The sequence below is a fragment of the Thalassophryne amazonica genome, chromosome 3 (genome assembly GCF_902500255.1).
Source record: "Thalassophryne amazonica chromosome 3, fThaAma1.1, whole genome shotgun sequence".
Classification (NCBI taxonomy): domain Eukaryota; kingdom Metazoa; phylum Chordata; class Actinopteri; order Batrachoidiformes; family Batrachoididae; genus Thalassophryne; species Thalassophryne amazonica.
The window spans coordinates 2,884,334-2,899,333 of record NC_047105.1 but is presented as its reverse complement, the minus strand read 5'-3'; the positions used below and the strand labels follow the sequence as shown (position 1 = coordinate 2,899,333).

Sequence of the window (15,000 nt, the reverse complement as noted above, 5' to 3'; positions counted from 1 at the left end):
GGGTGATATGGTACTACGAGGTCCCTAAGATAAGATGGGACCTGATTATTCAAAACCTTATAAGTAAGAAGAAGAATTTTAAATTCGATTCTAGAATTAACAGGAAGCCAATGAAGAGAGGCCAATATGGGTGAGATATGCTCTCTCCTTCTAGTCCCCGTCAGTACTCTTGCTGCAGCATTTTGAATTAACTGAAGGCTTTTTAGGGAACTTTTAGGACAACCTGATAATAATGAATTACAATAGTCCAGCCTAGAGGAAATAAATGCATGAATTAGTTTTTCAGCATCACTCTGAGACAAGACCTTTCTGATTTTAGAGATATTGTGTAAATGCAAAAAAGCAGTCCTACATATTTGTTTAATATGTGCTTTGAATGACATATCCTGATCAAAAATGACTCCAAGATTTCTCACAGTATTACTAGAGGTCAGGGTAATGCCATCCAGAGTAAGGATCTGGTTAGACACCATGTTTCTAAGATTTGTGGGGCCAAGTACAATAACTCAGTTTTATCTGAGTTTAAAAGCAGGAAATTAGAGGTCATCCATGTCTTTATGTCTGTAAGACAATCCTGCAGTTTAGCTAATTGGTGTGTGTCCTCTGGCTTCATGGATAGATAAAGCTGGGTATCATCTGCGTAACAATGAAAATTTAAGCAATACCGTGTAATAATACTGCCTAAGGGAAGCATGTATAAAGTGAATAAAATTGGTCCTAGCACAGAACCTTGTGGAACTCCATAATTAACTTTAGTCTGTGAAGAAGATTCCCCATTTACATGAACAAATTGTAATCTATTAGACAAATATGATTCAAACCACCGCAGCGCAGTGCCTTTAATACCTATGGCATGCTCTAATCTCTGTAATAAAATTTTATGGTCAACAGTATCAAAAGCAGCACTGAGGTCTAACAGAACAAGCACAGAGATGAGTCCACTGTCCGAGGCCATAAGAAGATCATTTGTAACCTTCACTAATGCTGTTTCTGTACTATGATGAATTCTAAAACCTGACTGAAACTCTTCAAATAGACCATTCCTCTGCAGATGATCAGTTAGCTGTTTTACAACTACCCTTTCAAGAATTTTTGAGAGAAAAGGAAGGTTGGAGATTGGCCTATAATTAGCTAAGATAGCTGGGTCAAGTGATGGCTTTTTAAGTAATGGTTTAATTACTGGCACCTTAAAAGCCTGTGGTACATAGCCAACTAATAAAGATAGATTGATCATATTTAAGATCGAAGCATTAAATAATGGTAGGGCTTCCTTGAGCAGCCTGGTAGGAATGGGGTCTAATAAACATGTTGATGGTTTGGATGAAGTAACTAATGAAAATAACTCAGACAGAACAATCGGAGAGAAAGAGTCTAACCAAATACCGGCATCACTGAAAGCAGCCAAAGATAACGATACGTCTTTGGGATGGTTATGAGTAATTTTTTCTCTAATAGTTAAAATTTTGTTAGCAAAGAAAGTCATGAAGTCATTACTAGTTAAAGTTAATGGAATACTCAGCTCAATAGAGCTCTGACTCTTTGTCAGCCTGGCTACAGTGCTGAAAAGAAACCTGGGGTTGTTCTTATTTTCTTCAATTAGTGATGAGTAGAAAGATGTCCTAGCTTTACAGAGGGCTTTTTTATAGAGCAACAGACTCTTTTTCCAGGCTAAGTGAAGATCTTCTAAATTAGTGAGACGCCATTTCCTCTCCAACTTACGGGTTATCTGCTTTAAGCTACGAGTTTGTGAGTTATACCACGGAGTCAGGCACTTCTGATTTAAAGCTCTCTTTTTCAGAGGAGCTACAGCATCCAAAGTTGTCTTCAATGAGGATGTAAAACTATTGACGAGATACTCTATCTCACTTACAGAGTTTAGGTAGCTACTCTGCACTGTGTTGGTATATGGCATTAGAGAACATAAAGAAGGAATCATATCCTTAAACCTAGTTACAGCGCTTTCTGAAAGACTTCTAGTGTAATGAAACTTATTCCCCACTGCTGGGTAGTCCATCAGAGTAAATGTAAATGTTATTAAGAAATGATCAGACAGAAGGGAGTTTTCAGGGAATACTGTTAAGTCTTCTATTTCCATACCATAAGTCAGAACAAGATCTAAGATATGATTAAAGTGGTGGGTGGACTCATTTACATTTTGAGCAAAGCCAATAGAGTCTAATAATAGATTAAATGCAGTGTTGAGGCTGTCATTCTCAGCATCTGTGTGGATGTTAAAATCGCCCACTATAATTATCTTATCTGAGCTAAGCACTAAGTCAGACAAAAGGTCTGAAAATTCACAGAGAAACTCACAGTAACGACCAGGTGGACGATAGATAATAACAAATAAAACTGGTTTTTGGGACTTCCAATTTGGATGGACAAGACTAAGAGTCAAGCTTTCAAATGAATTAAAGCTCTGTCTGGGTTTTTGATTAATTAATAAGCTGGAATGGAAGATTGCTGCTAATCCTCCGCCCCGGCCCGTGCTACATTCATCCTGCTGTAACCAGGTTTCTGTAAGGCAGAATAAATCAATATGTTGATCAATTATTATATCATTTACCAACAGGGACTTAGAAGAGAGAGACCTAATGTTTAATAGACCACATTTAACTGTTTTAGTCTGTGGTGCAGTTGAAGGTGCTATATTATTTTTTCTTTTTTAATTTTTATGCTTAAATAGATTTTTGCTGGTTATTGGTAGTCTGGGAGCAGGCACCGTCTCTACGGGGATGGGGTAATGAGGGGATGGCAGGGGGAGAGAAGCTGCAGAGAGGTGTGTAAGACTACAACTCTGCTTCCTGGTCCCAACCCTGGATAGTCACGATTTGGAGGATTTAAGAAAATTGGCCAGATTTCTAGAAATGAGAGCTGCTCCATCCAAAGTGGGATGGATGCCGTCTCTCCTAACAAGACCAGGTTTTCCCCAGAAGCTTTGCCAATTATCTATGAAGCCCACCTCATTTTTTGGACACCACTCAGACAGCCAGCAATTCAAGGAGAACATGCCACTCCCGGTCCGATTGGGGAGGGGCCCAGAGAAAACTACAGAGTACGCTTAGCCTTAGCCAGCAGTTTCAAATTTCCTTCAATGTCGCCTGCTCTGGCCCCCGGAAGACAATTGACTATGGTTGATGGTGTCGCTAACTTCACATTTCGCAAAACAGAGTCACCAATAACCAGAGTTTGATCCTCGGCGGGTGTGTCGTCGAGTGGGGAAAAACGGTTAGAGATGTGAACGGGTTGGCGGTGTACACGGGGCTTCTGTTTAGGGCTACGCTTCCTCCTCACAGTCACCCAGTCAGCCTGCTTTCCCGGCTGCTCGGGATCTGCCAGGGGGTAACTAACAGCGGCTAAGCTACCTTGGTCCGCACCGACTACAGGGGCCTGGCTAGCTGTAGAATTTTCCACGGTGCGGAGCCGAGTCTCCAATTCGCCCAGCCTGGCCTCCAAAGCTACGAATAAGCTACACTTATTACAAGTACCATTACTGCTAAAGGAGGCCGAGGAATAACTAAACATTTCACACCCAGAGCAGAAAACTGCGGGAGAGACAGGAGAAGCCGCCATGCTAAACCGGCTAAGAGCTAGTAGCTACGCTAAGCTAGCGGATTCCTAAAAACACGCAAAGTGAATAATGTGTAAATAATTTAGAGGTGATTCAGCAGAAGGAGTGCTTTAGTTAAGGCACGTAAAGATTACACTGGGAAACAAATCGTAATCTAGATAACTAGATCAATCTAACTGCGCAGATTAAACAGCTAACAGATACAGAAAAACACCGCTGTGCTCCGGAACAGGAAGTGATACAATACCGCAGTGAGAGCCAACCACCAGTAGAGGCCAAAATCAACACACTGGTACCTGTCTTGTAAATAACTAGTTAACTAATCAAGGGCCAGTCCTCTAATACCATCCATCCATCCATCCATCCATCCATCCATCCATCCATCCATCCATCCATCCATCCATCCATCCATCCATCCATCCATCCATCCATTTTCTTCTGCTTTATCCGGAGTCGGGTCGAGGGGGCAGCAGCTCAAGCAAAGCCGCCCAGACCTCCCGATCCACACACACCTCCCTCAGCTCCTCCGGGGGAACCCCAAGGCGTTCCCAAGCCAGCCGAGAGATGTAGTCCCTCCAGCGTGTCCTGGGTCTTCCCCAGGGCCTCCTCCCAATGGGACGTGCCCGGAACACCTCTCCAGCAAGGCATCCAGGGGGCATCTGGAAAAGATACCTGAGCCACCTCAACTGACTCCTTTCGACGTGGAGGAGCAGCGGCTCGACTTCGAGCTCCTCCTGATTGACCGAGCTCCTCACCCTATCTCTAAGGGAGCGCCCAGCCACCCTGCGGAGGAAACTCATCTCGGCCACTTGTACTCGCGATCTCGTTCTTTCGGTCATGAGCCAAATCTCATGGCCATAGGTGAGGATCGGAACGTAGATCGATCGGTAAATCGAGAGCTCTGCCCCCCTACTCAGCTTTCTCTTCACCACGACGCTCCGATACAGCAACCGCATCACTGCAGATGCTGCACCGATCCATCTATCGATCTCACACTCCATCCGTCCCTCACTCGTGAACAAGACCCTGAGATACTTAAACTCCTCCACTTGAGGCAAGGACACTCTACCGAACTGAAGAGGGCAAAGCACCTTTTTCCGGTCGAGAACCATGGCCTCGGATTTGGAGGTGCTGATTTTCATCCCGGATGCTTCACACTTGGCTGCAAACTACCCCAGTGCACGCTGAAGGTCCTGATTTGACGAAGCCAACAGAACCACATCGTCTGCAAACAGCAGAGATGAGATTCTGTGGTTCCCAAACCAGACCCCCTCTACACCCTGGCTGCGCCTAGAAATTCTGTCCATAAAGATAATGAACAGAACCGGTGACAAAGGGCAGCCCTGGTGGAGGCCAGCATGCACTGGAAACAGGTTTGACTTACTACCGGCAATGCGAACCAAGCTCCTGCTGCAGTCGTACAGGGACCGGATAGCCCTTAGCAAAGGACCCTGGACCCCGTACTACCGGGTAATGGATGAGTCTGCCTCTGAGTCCCCAGTCTCTGCTTCCTCTTCGGAAGACGTGACGTATACCGTACTTCTGTAATTTATTCAATAGTAAGATGTGATCTATGGTATCAAATGCTTTCTGCAAATAAAAAAAACTGCTACAGTGCATTTCTTCCTCTCTGTTGCATTTGTAACCTGTTCTACAAAATCAACAAAAGCCAATGAAGTAGTGCGATTTTTCCTAAAACCATACTGATATTCACTAAGAATATGTTGTTTAGTTCAGAAATCGTTCAACCTCTTTACAAATACCTTTTCCAGAATTTTTGAAAACTGTGGTCACAATGAGATTGGCCTGTAGTTTGAAAAGACATGTTTATCACCATATTTGAACAATGGTATCACCTTAGCTATTTCTCATTTTAGAAGGAAATTTCCCTGTCATCAATGACAAATTACAAGTCAAGGATTTAATAATACAATCAATAATGTTTTTATCAAGAACATATCAAGGATGTCACTGTCAACTGAATTTTTTTCCCTTTAACTTGCAAACTATGTCAATAATTTCAATTTCATCACTTTCATGAATACACACTGAATCCAGAGTTGTATTAGTTGTTTTACTGTTGTCCAAAGAGCACGTTTTTGAGGGTACAATTGAATTTGATAAGTTTTTACCCACATTAACAAAATAATCATTGAAATGATCAGCAATAGTTTTATTTTCTTTTACGGTTTTGTCAGAATCAGTATGAAAGTAAGATGGATTATCAATAAGTCCCTTCTGAGGTTTTTAGTAACATCAGTTATTTTCCTTTTGAAATTTACTGTTTCTTTTTGTTCCTTTTTATCAACAAATGAATTGAAAGCTATGAAAACCGGTAAATGATCACTGATGTCACTTCTGAGCAACCCACCTGTTAAGTTCCCTACAGTAGCATTTGTTAATATGTTATTGATAAGTGTTGATGAATTCGTAGTTATCCTAGTTGGAAGTGTGATTGCTGGAAACAAGCCCATACAAAGCACAGAGTTTATAAATTCTGTTATATGTGCCTGACCATGAGGATTAAGTAAATCAATATTAAAATCTCCACAAACTATTAAAAGCTATTATTATTAATTGTGTTGTGCATTTCAGCGAATTTATCCACAAAAATATTTAAATTTGATCCCGGAGCTTTGTAAACACGACTCACAATAATGTTTTTTCATTTTTCCTCTCTCAACCAAGTCTCAGTAATTGCAATAACAGAAAAATGTTTATTAAACATTTTTAAGCAATGCTAAATTTTTGAAAAGTTCATAACATTTCTACTATTAAAGTGAATTATTATTATTATATTATTTGTCAAAGAATAATTGTTGCTCTTCAGTAAAGTATTTACGGTGATGTATATTTTCCCGGAAAAAAAAACAACTTGGATCAATGTTATTTTCAATGTTATGAACTCTATATTCGATGTCTTCAAAAAATTTTTTACTTCAAAAATTTTTAACTTTAACGCTTGTGCAGGAGTAAGTTGTGATAAGTCGGATGTCATAATAAACGAAACCTAATCCTTAAACTGAAAAAAAGCAATGTAACAAAACTAACTTCCCAATGTAAACCTCTTAGCAGACATATCCTGCTAGGAGCAGACCCTCGGACAGGCGCCGGGGATTTGTAGATAATCCACCCGGCCTAGGAATGAGGACATGGAGGGTGAGACTGAGGAACATTTGGACTTCCTTACTTCACCTCTTGCTACGAAGATATACAACAGAGGGATGGACGGACAGATGGATGGAAACCATGTCATCCATGATGAAAGATGTTTTTACGTTGATAACATGGGAATAAGGGGGCAGGGTCAGCTAAATGGATGTTAGTGAGCCACACAACGATGAAATAATTTATAGAGAGTTGAAACGACATACTTTAAACCAATTGTTTTCACAGTATTTTTTTCTGTTGGTTTCCAGCAGTAAAAAGCTTGTGTGTGTCTCAGGAGGAGGAGAGCGGCTCCCAGGACGCCTGTCTGAGGGTCGGCAGTGCTTATATCATTGTTTATTCGGTTACTGACCGCTCCAGCTTTGACGCTGCCGCTGAGCTCCGCATCACCCTGAGACGTGCTCGCCAGGCAGAAAACCTTCCCATCATCCTCGTGGGAAACAAGACTGACCTGGTCCGATCCAGGGAGGTTGCTGTGGAAGGTGGGGTCAAAGTTCATGTGTCTGAAAGTATTCCGTGCACAGGTGCCTGATCTGACCTGCAGGCGTTTGGCTTCTCACACAGACACTTTCTTTGGTGTAACACACGTGGTTTTAGGGATGTTGTTGGAACTTTAAGGCTACCGTTCCCCAACGCCAACTCTAACCACTGACCTAAGGTGACTCCTGAATGTCTTTGATACCAGACTTTGTGTCAAATGAACAGTTACAGTTGTGCTCAAAAGTTTACATACCCTGGCAGAATTTTTGTTTTTTGGCCATTTTTCATAGAATATGAATCAAATCAAATCAATTTTATTTATATAGCACCAAATCACAACAAACAGTCACCCCAAGATGCTTTATATTGTAAGGCAAAAGCCATACAATAATTACAAAAAAAAAACAACGGTCAAAACGACCCCCTGTGAGCAAGCACTTGGCGACAGTGGGAAGGAAAAACTCCCTTTTAACAGGAAGAAACCTCCAGCAGAACCAGGCTCAGGGAGGGGCAGTCTTCTGCTGGGACTGGTTGGGGCTGAGGGAGAGAACCAGGAAAAAGACATGCTGTGGAGGGGAGCAGAGATCAGAGCAGAGTGGTGCATACAGAGCAAAAAGAGAAAGAAACAGTGCATCATGGGAACCCCCCAGCAGTCTAAGTCTATAGCAGCATAACTAAGGGATGGTTCAGGATCACCTGATCCAGCCCTAACTATAAGCTTTAGCAAAAAGGAAAGTTTTAAGCCTAATCTTAAAAGTAGAGAGGGTGTCTGTCTCCCTGATCTGAATTGGGAGCTGGTTCCACAGGAGAGGAGCCTGAAAGCTGAAGGCTCTGCCTCCCATTCTACTCTTACAAACCCTAGGAACTACAAGTAAGCCTGCAGTCTTAGATCGAAGCGCTCTATTGGGGTGATATGGTACTACGAGGTCCCTAAGATAAGATGGGACCTGATTATTCAAAACCTTATAAGTAAGAAGAAGAATTTTAAATTCTATTCTAGAATTAACAGGAAGCCAATGAAGAGAGGCCAATATGGGTGAGATATGCTCTCTCCTTCTAGTCCCCGTTAGTACTCTAGCTGCAGCATTTTGAATTAACTGAAGGCTTTTCAGGGAACTTTTAGGACAACCTGATAATAATGAATTACAATAGTCCAGCCTAGAGGAAATAAATGCATGAATTAGTTTTTCAGCATCACTCTGAGACAAGACCTTTCTAATTTTAGAGATATTGCGTAAATGCAAAAAAGCAGTCCTACATATGACATATCCTGATCAAAAATGACTCCAAGATTTCTCACAGTATTACTAGAGGTCAGGGAAATGCCATCCAGAGTAAGGATCTGGTTAGACACCATGTTTCTAACATTTGTGGGGCCAAGTACAATAACTTCAGTTTTATCTGAGTTTAAAAGCAGGAAATTAGAGGTCATCCATGTCTTTATGTCTGTAAGACAATCCTGCAGTTTAACTAATTGGTGTGTGTCCTCTGGCTTCATGGATAGATAAAGCTGGGTATCATCTGCATAACAATGAAAATTTAAGCAATGCCGTCTAATAATACTGCCTAAGGGAAGCATGTATAAAGTGAATAAAATTGGTCCTAGCACCGAACCTTGTGGAACTCCATAATTAACCTTAGTCTGTGAAGAAGATTCCACATTTACATGAACAAATTGTAATCTATTAGATAAATATGATTCAAACCACCGCAGCGCAGTGCCTTTAATACCTATGGCATGCTCTAATCTCTGTAATAAAATTTTATGGTCAACAGTATCAAAAGCAGCACTGAGGTCTAACAGAACAAGCACAGAGATGAGTCCACTGTCTGAGGCCATAAGAAGATCATTTGTAACCTTCACTAATGCTGTTTCTGTACTATGATGAATTCTAAAACCTGACTGAAACTCTTCAAATAGACCATTCCTCTGCAGATGATCAGTTAGCTGTTTTACAACTACCCTTTCAAGAATTTTTGAGAGAAAAGGAAGGTTGGAGATTGGCCTATAATTAGCTAAGATAGCTGGGTCAAGTGAAGGTCAAGGTCCTTCCCACTGTAGCCAAGTGCTTGCTCACAGGGGGTCGTTTTGACCGTTGGGGTTTTACATAATTATTGTATGGCCTTGCCTTACAATATAAAGCGCCTTGGGGCAACTGTTTGTTGTGATTTGGCGCTATATAAAAAAATTGATTGATTGATTGATTGATGGCTTTTTAAGTAATGGTTTAATTACTGCCACCTTAAAAGCCTGTGGTACATAGCCAACTAATAAATATAGATTGATCATATTTAAGATCGAAGCATTAATTAAGGCTTCCTTGAGCAGCCTGGTAGGAATGGGGTCTAATAGACATGTTGATGGTTTGGAGGAAGTAACTAATGAAAGTAACTCAGACAGAACAATCGGAGAGAAAGAGTCTAACCAAATACCAGCATTACTGAAAGCAGCCAAACATAAAGATATGTCTTTGGGATGGTTATGAGTAATTTTTTTCTGTAATACTTGTAGTTAAAATTTTATTTGCAAAGAAAGTTATGAAGTCATTACTAGTTAAAGTTAAAGGAATACTCGGCTCAATAGAGCTCTGACTCTTTGTCAGCCTGGCTACAGTGCTGAAAAGAAACCTGGGGTTGTTATTATTTTCTTCAATTAGTGATGAGTAGTAAGATGTCCTAGCTTTACGGAGGGCTTTTATATAGAGCAACAGACTCTTTTTCCAGGCTAAATGAAGATCTTCTAAATTAGTGAGATGCAATTTCCTCTCCAGCTTACGGGTTATCTGCTTTAAGCTGCGAGTTTGTGGGTTAAACCACGGAGTCAGGCACTTCTGATTTAAAGCTCTCTTTTTCAGAGGAGCTACAGTATCCAAAGTTGAATGTTGAAAGTTGTTGTGTTGTCAAAGAATGACAACACAAAGACTTTTTTCACCCATGGTTAGTGGTTTGATGAAGCCATTTATTGTCAAACAACCGTGTTTCCTCTTTTTAAATCAAAATGGCAACAAAAATGACCCAAATGACCCTGATCAAAAGTTTACATCCCCCTGTTCTTCACATCGTGTGTGGCCCCCTTTAACATCACTGACAGTGTGGAGTCTTTTGTGGTCGTGGTGAGACTCAGATGAGGACGATCACTGACACTGTGAGGCAACATGAGACACCACATTTAGTCCATGTGATGTTTCTCCTGACATGATCCAGGACACAGGTGTCTCAGTGTTCAGGACCTCAGAGACTGGAGAAGGACAAGGACACGCCCATATTCACCTGGTCAGGGACACGTATACACACAGACTAAAACCTTTGACTTCATCTTGACTTCTAGCTTGTGTCTGACAAACAGCAGTAATGGTTTCTCTGTCTGTTTTTTCCTTTAGAGGGTCAGGCGTGTGCAGTCGTGTTTGACTGTAAATTCATCGAGACTTCTGCGTCTCTGCAGCACAACGTTGCCGAGCTGTTTGAAGGTGTTGTCCGACAAATACGCCTTCGTCAAGATGATAGTGAGCCTGTCTCCAAACGCAAAGTGAGCATTACCCAGAAGGCTCTGCACTTCTTGGATCAACTAGTGGTACGCAACAACCAGCGCATGGCAGCTAAATTCCGCTCTAAGAGCTGCCGTGACCTGGCTGTTCTCTGAGGCCCTGCAGACAGTTCTGTTCCAATGGATAGTATTTGGACTGTTGGTGGTGCGTCAGCAGCTTGTGAGGTCAAAAACCATCAGCAGGAAACTACTGCACCCGCTTCCTCACTGTGATCCATGTTTCCAGCTTTAAAGCTCCTCCCACAAGTGTGGCAAAACAGATACATGTATTTGGTGCAGGTTTTTTGCAGATTTAAAAGTGTTCAAAAAATGCTGATGAACCACAAGTATTTGCACATTAATGCTGTCTCACGCCGTCAGTGTCCGTCGCATGCCTTCAGTGTCCGGGCAACGTGTTATTTCACTGTGTATGTTATAAATGACTCAGAACTGCTGCTGTGCAACTGGAGAAATGTTTCATCTTTTCAATTCCACACAAAACACTCAAATGACATTCACACATTTTTAACAAGAAGACCAGACGGCCGGGCAGCTGCACTGAGCTTGAGACTTGATGAAGGAGGCTGAGGAGCTGAGACATCATCTACGGGGCATCATCTCAGCTTGAGGGATGTCCATCGTCTTCAGCAGAGTCAACCCTGCAAGGAGATGGCTAGAGAGCAGCAACAAAGACACAAGTCCAGGAGGATCACCCAGTCACTAAACCACAGCAGATAAAACGTCTGGGTACATGACTGCCCCAAGAAAGAGAGGTGCACTGACCCTCAGCCACCTCAGAGGCAGAAAAATAAAAGCAGTATTTAGGAAACGCATTCATCTCCAGTCTGTCAAGAACAGTCATTCATTAATAGCTGATATAACCACATGGGCAAAGGATTACTTTGGGAAATCTTTGTCAATCACTAAAATATGGAGTTACATTGATAAATGCTACTTAAATCTTTACTGTGCAAAAAAAAAACAACAACAACAACAACAAAAACAAGGAAACCTGACGTTAATCTTGTCCAGACATAATGTTGACTTCTCTGGGCTCAAACTCGCCTGGGTTGGACCATCGCACAGTGGAAACATGCACTGTGGTTACTCAAATCAGTATACCAGATCTATTTTCAAGAAATGGATGCTGTGCTCTGGACCAAAGATGAAAAGAAACATCCAGACAGGGACATCCATATATTTTTCAACAGGGTATTACAAAACCCCATTCTGCACACATTACAAAGAAAAATGCAACAACCATGTCCCCATACTGTTAGACACCTTATTATGCATTTGCAGGAAGAAATGACTAAAAGCTTGGTGTCCTCAATGCCAAAACGTTTTTATGAGAAGTAACACCAACTTCATAAAGTGTAAAGGTGTAGCAGGATTGAACCCAAAAATGCAGACACAGATCAGACAGGTGTAGGAAAAAAGTCTAAGATTTATTCACTGTATGCTAATAAGTCCAAAGATAAAGAGCAGTCCAAACAGACAGGAGCACAGGATGAGAGTCAGCAGCAACACCAGGGCAAGCAGACATGAACAACGCAGGAAAACCAAAATGACAGGAATGCAATGAACCAGAAAAACCCAGCAACTGAGGACCACATTGTGACAAACGTAAGTAGTGACACAAAGACAAGTACACGAGCAATAGGTGGTGTGAGTTGGAATGTGAAACAACCGGTGACAGAGACACACCCATAAACACACACACACACACACACACACACACACACACACACACACACACACACACACACACACACACACACACACACACACACACACACACACACACACAGGGGCTAACAGAGTGACATGAACCACAAAGAGCATTGGGGGTGAGACAAACCTAAAACACACCATAAAAAAATAAACTACAGGAACCACAAAGTAACTAAGTACAAAACCAAGGAAGAAAACTAAAGTGACAACATGACTAACAGATAAGACTGTTGACAACTAACATAAGGATATAAGACATGGACAGGGGACAGACCACAACAACAAATGGACTGCATTTATATAGCACATTTCCATCAACATCAGATGCTCAAAGTGCTTTACAATAATGCCTCACATTCACCCCGATGTGAGCCTGCTGCCATACAAGGTGCTCACTGGGAGCAACTAGGGGATTAAGGACCTTGCCCGAGGGCCCTGAGTGATTTTCCGGTCAGGCTGGGATTTGAACCGAGGAGCCTCTGGTCTCAAGCCCAATGCTTAACTAACATAAGGACATAAGACACGGACAGAGGACAGACCACAATGACAGCTAACATAAGGGCATAAGACACAGACAGGGGACAGACCACAATAACAACTAACACAAGGGCATAAGACACAGACGGGACAGACCACAATGACAACTAACATAAGGGCATAAGACACGGACAGGGGGCAGACCACAATAACAACTAACATAAGGGCATAAGACATGGACAGGGGACAGACCACAATGACAACTAACATAAGGGCATAAGACACAGACAGGGGACAGACCACAATGACAACTAACATAAGGACATAAGACATGGACAGGGGACAGACCACAATGACAACTAAGATAAGGGTGTAAGACACGGACAGGGGACAGACTAAAATGACAACTAACATAAGGACATAAGACACGGACAGGGGACAGACCACAATGACAACTAAGATAAGGGTGTAAGACACGGACAGGGGACAGACCACAATGACAACTAACATAAGGACGTAAGACACGGACAGGGGACAGACCACAATGACAACTAAGATAAGGGCGTAAGACATGGACAGGGGACAGACCACAATGACAACTAACATAAGGACATAAGACACTGACAGGGGACAGACCACAATGACAACTAAGATAAGGGTGTAAGACACGGACAGGGGACAGACCACAATGACAACTAACATAAGGACATAAGACATGGACAGGGGACAGACCACAATGACAACTAACATAAGGGCATAAGACATGGACAGGGGGCAGACCACAATGACAACTAACATAAGGGCATAAGACATGGACAGGGGACAGATCACAATGACAACTAAGATAAGGGTGTAAGACACGGACAGGGGACAGACCACAATGACAACTAACATAAGGGCATAAGACACAACGGGACAGACCACAATGACAACTAACATAAGGGCATAAGACATGGACAGGGGACAGACCACAATGACAACTAACATAAGGGTGTAAGACACGGACAGGGGACAGACCACAATGACAACTAAGATAAGGGTGTAAGACACGGACAGGGGACAGCCCACAATGACAACTAACATAAGGACGTAAGACATGGACAGGGGACAGACCACAATGACAAATGGACTGCATTTATATAGCACATTTCCATCAACATCAGATGCTCAAAGTGCTTTACAATAATGATCAATCAATCAATCAATCAATCAATTTTTTTTATATAGCGCCAAATCACAACAAACAGTTGCCCCAAGGCGCTTTATATTGTAAGGCAAGGCCATACAATAATTATGTAAAACCCCAACGGTCAAAACGACCCCCTGTGAGCAAGCACTTGGCGACAGTGGGAAGGAAAAACTCTTAACAGGAAGAAACCTCCAGCAGAACCAGGCTCAGCGAGGGGCAGTCTTCTGCTGGGACTGGTTGGGGCTGAGGGAGAGAACCAGGAAAAAGACATGCTGTGGAGGGGAGCAGAGATCAATCACTAATGATTAAATGCAGAGTGGTGCATACAGAGCAAAAAGAGAAAGAAACACTCAGTGCATCATGGGAACCCCCCAGCAGTCTACGTCTATAGCAGCATAACTAAGGGATGGTTCAGGGTCACCTGATCCAGCCCTAACTATAAGCTTTAGCAAAAAGGAAAGTTTTAAGCCTAATCTTAAAAGTAGAGAGGGTGTCTGTCTCCCTGATCTGAATTGGGAGCTGGTTCCACAGGAGAGGAGCCTGAAAGCTGAAGGCTCTGCCTCCCATTCTACTCTTACAAACCCTAGGAACTACAAGTAAGCCTGCAGTCTGAGAGCGAAGCGCTCTATTGGGGTGATATGGTACTACGAGGTCCCTAAGATAAGATGGGACCTGATTATTCAAAACCTTATAAGTAAGAAGAAGAATTTTAAATTCTATTCTAGAATTAACAGGAAGCCAATGAAGAGAGGCCAATATAGGTGAGATATGCTCTCTCCTTCTAGTCCCCGTCAGTACTCTAGCTGCAGCATTTTGAATTAACTGAAGGCTTTTTAGGGAACTTTTAGGACAACCTGA

At 42.2% G+C, this 15,000-nt stretch overlaps 1 protein-coding gene and 1 long non-coding RNA gene across 2 annotated transcripts in view; one reads left to right on the top strand and one right to left on the bottom strand.

The window, feature by feature from the left end:
• rem1 (RAS (RAD and GEM)-like GTP-binding 1) overlaps window positions 1-11,068 on the top strand; it is a 29,493-nt gene extending 18,425 nt beyond the window's left edge. Inside the window, exons 4-5 of the mRNA XM_034164582.1 lie at window positions 7,017-7,221; window positions 10,600-11,068. Of these exons, the coding sequence (XP_034020473.1) occupies window positions 7,017-7,221; window positions 10,600-10,859 (465 nt within the window). The 3' untranslated portion in view covers window positions 10,860-11,068. The remainder of the gene's footprint in view (window positions 1-7,016; window positions 7,222-10,599) is intronic.
• A 1,615-nt stretch (window positions 11,069-12,683) lies between these two features.
• LOC117505070 overlaps window positions 12,684-15,000 on the bottom strand; it is a 16,829-nt gene continuing 14,512 nt past the window's right edge. The window contains exons 3-5 of the long non-coding RNA XR_004559022.1: window positions 13,101-13,216; window positions 13,016-13,026; window positions 12,684-12,703 (exon numbers count right to left, since the gene is read on the bottom strand). This is a non-coding gene — a long non-coding RNA (uncharacterized LOC117505070). The remainder of the gene's footprint in view (window positions 12,704-13,015; window positions 13,027-13,100; window positions 13,217-15,000) is intronic.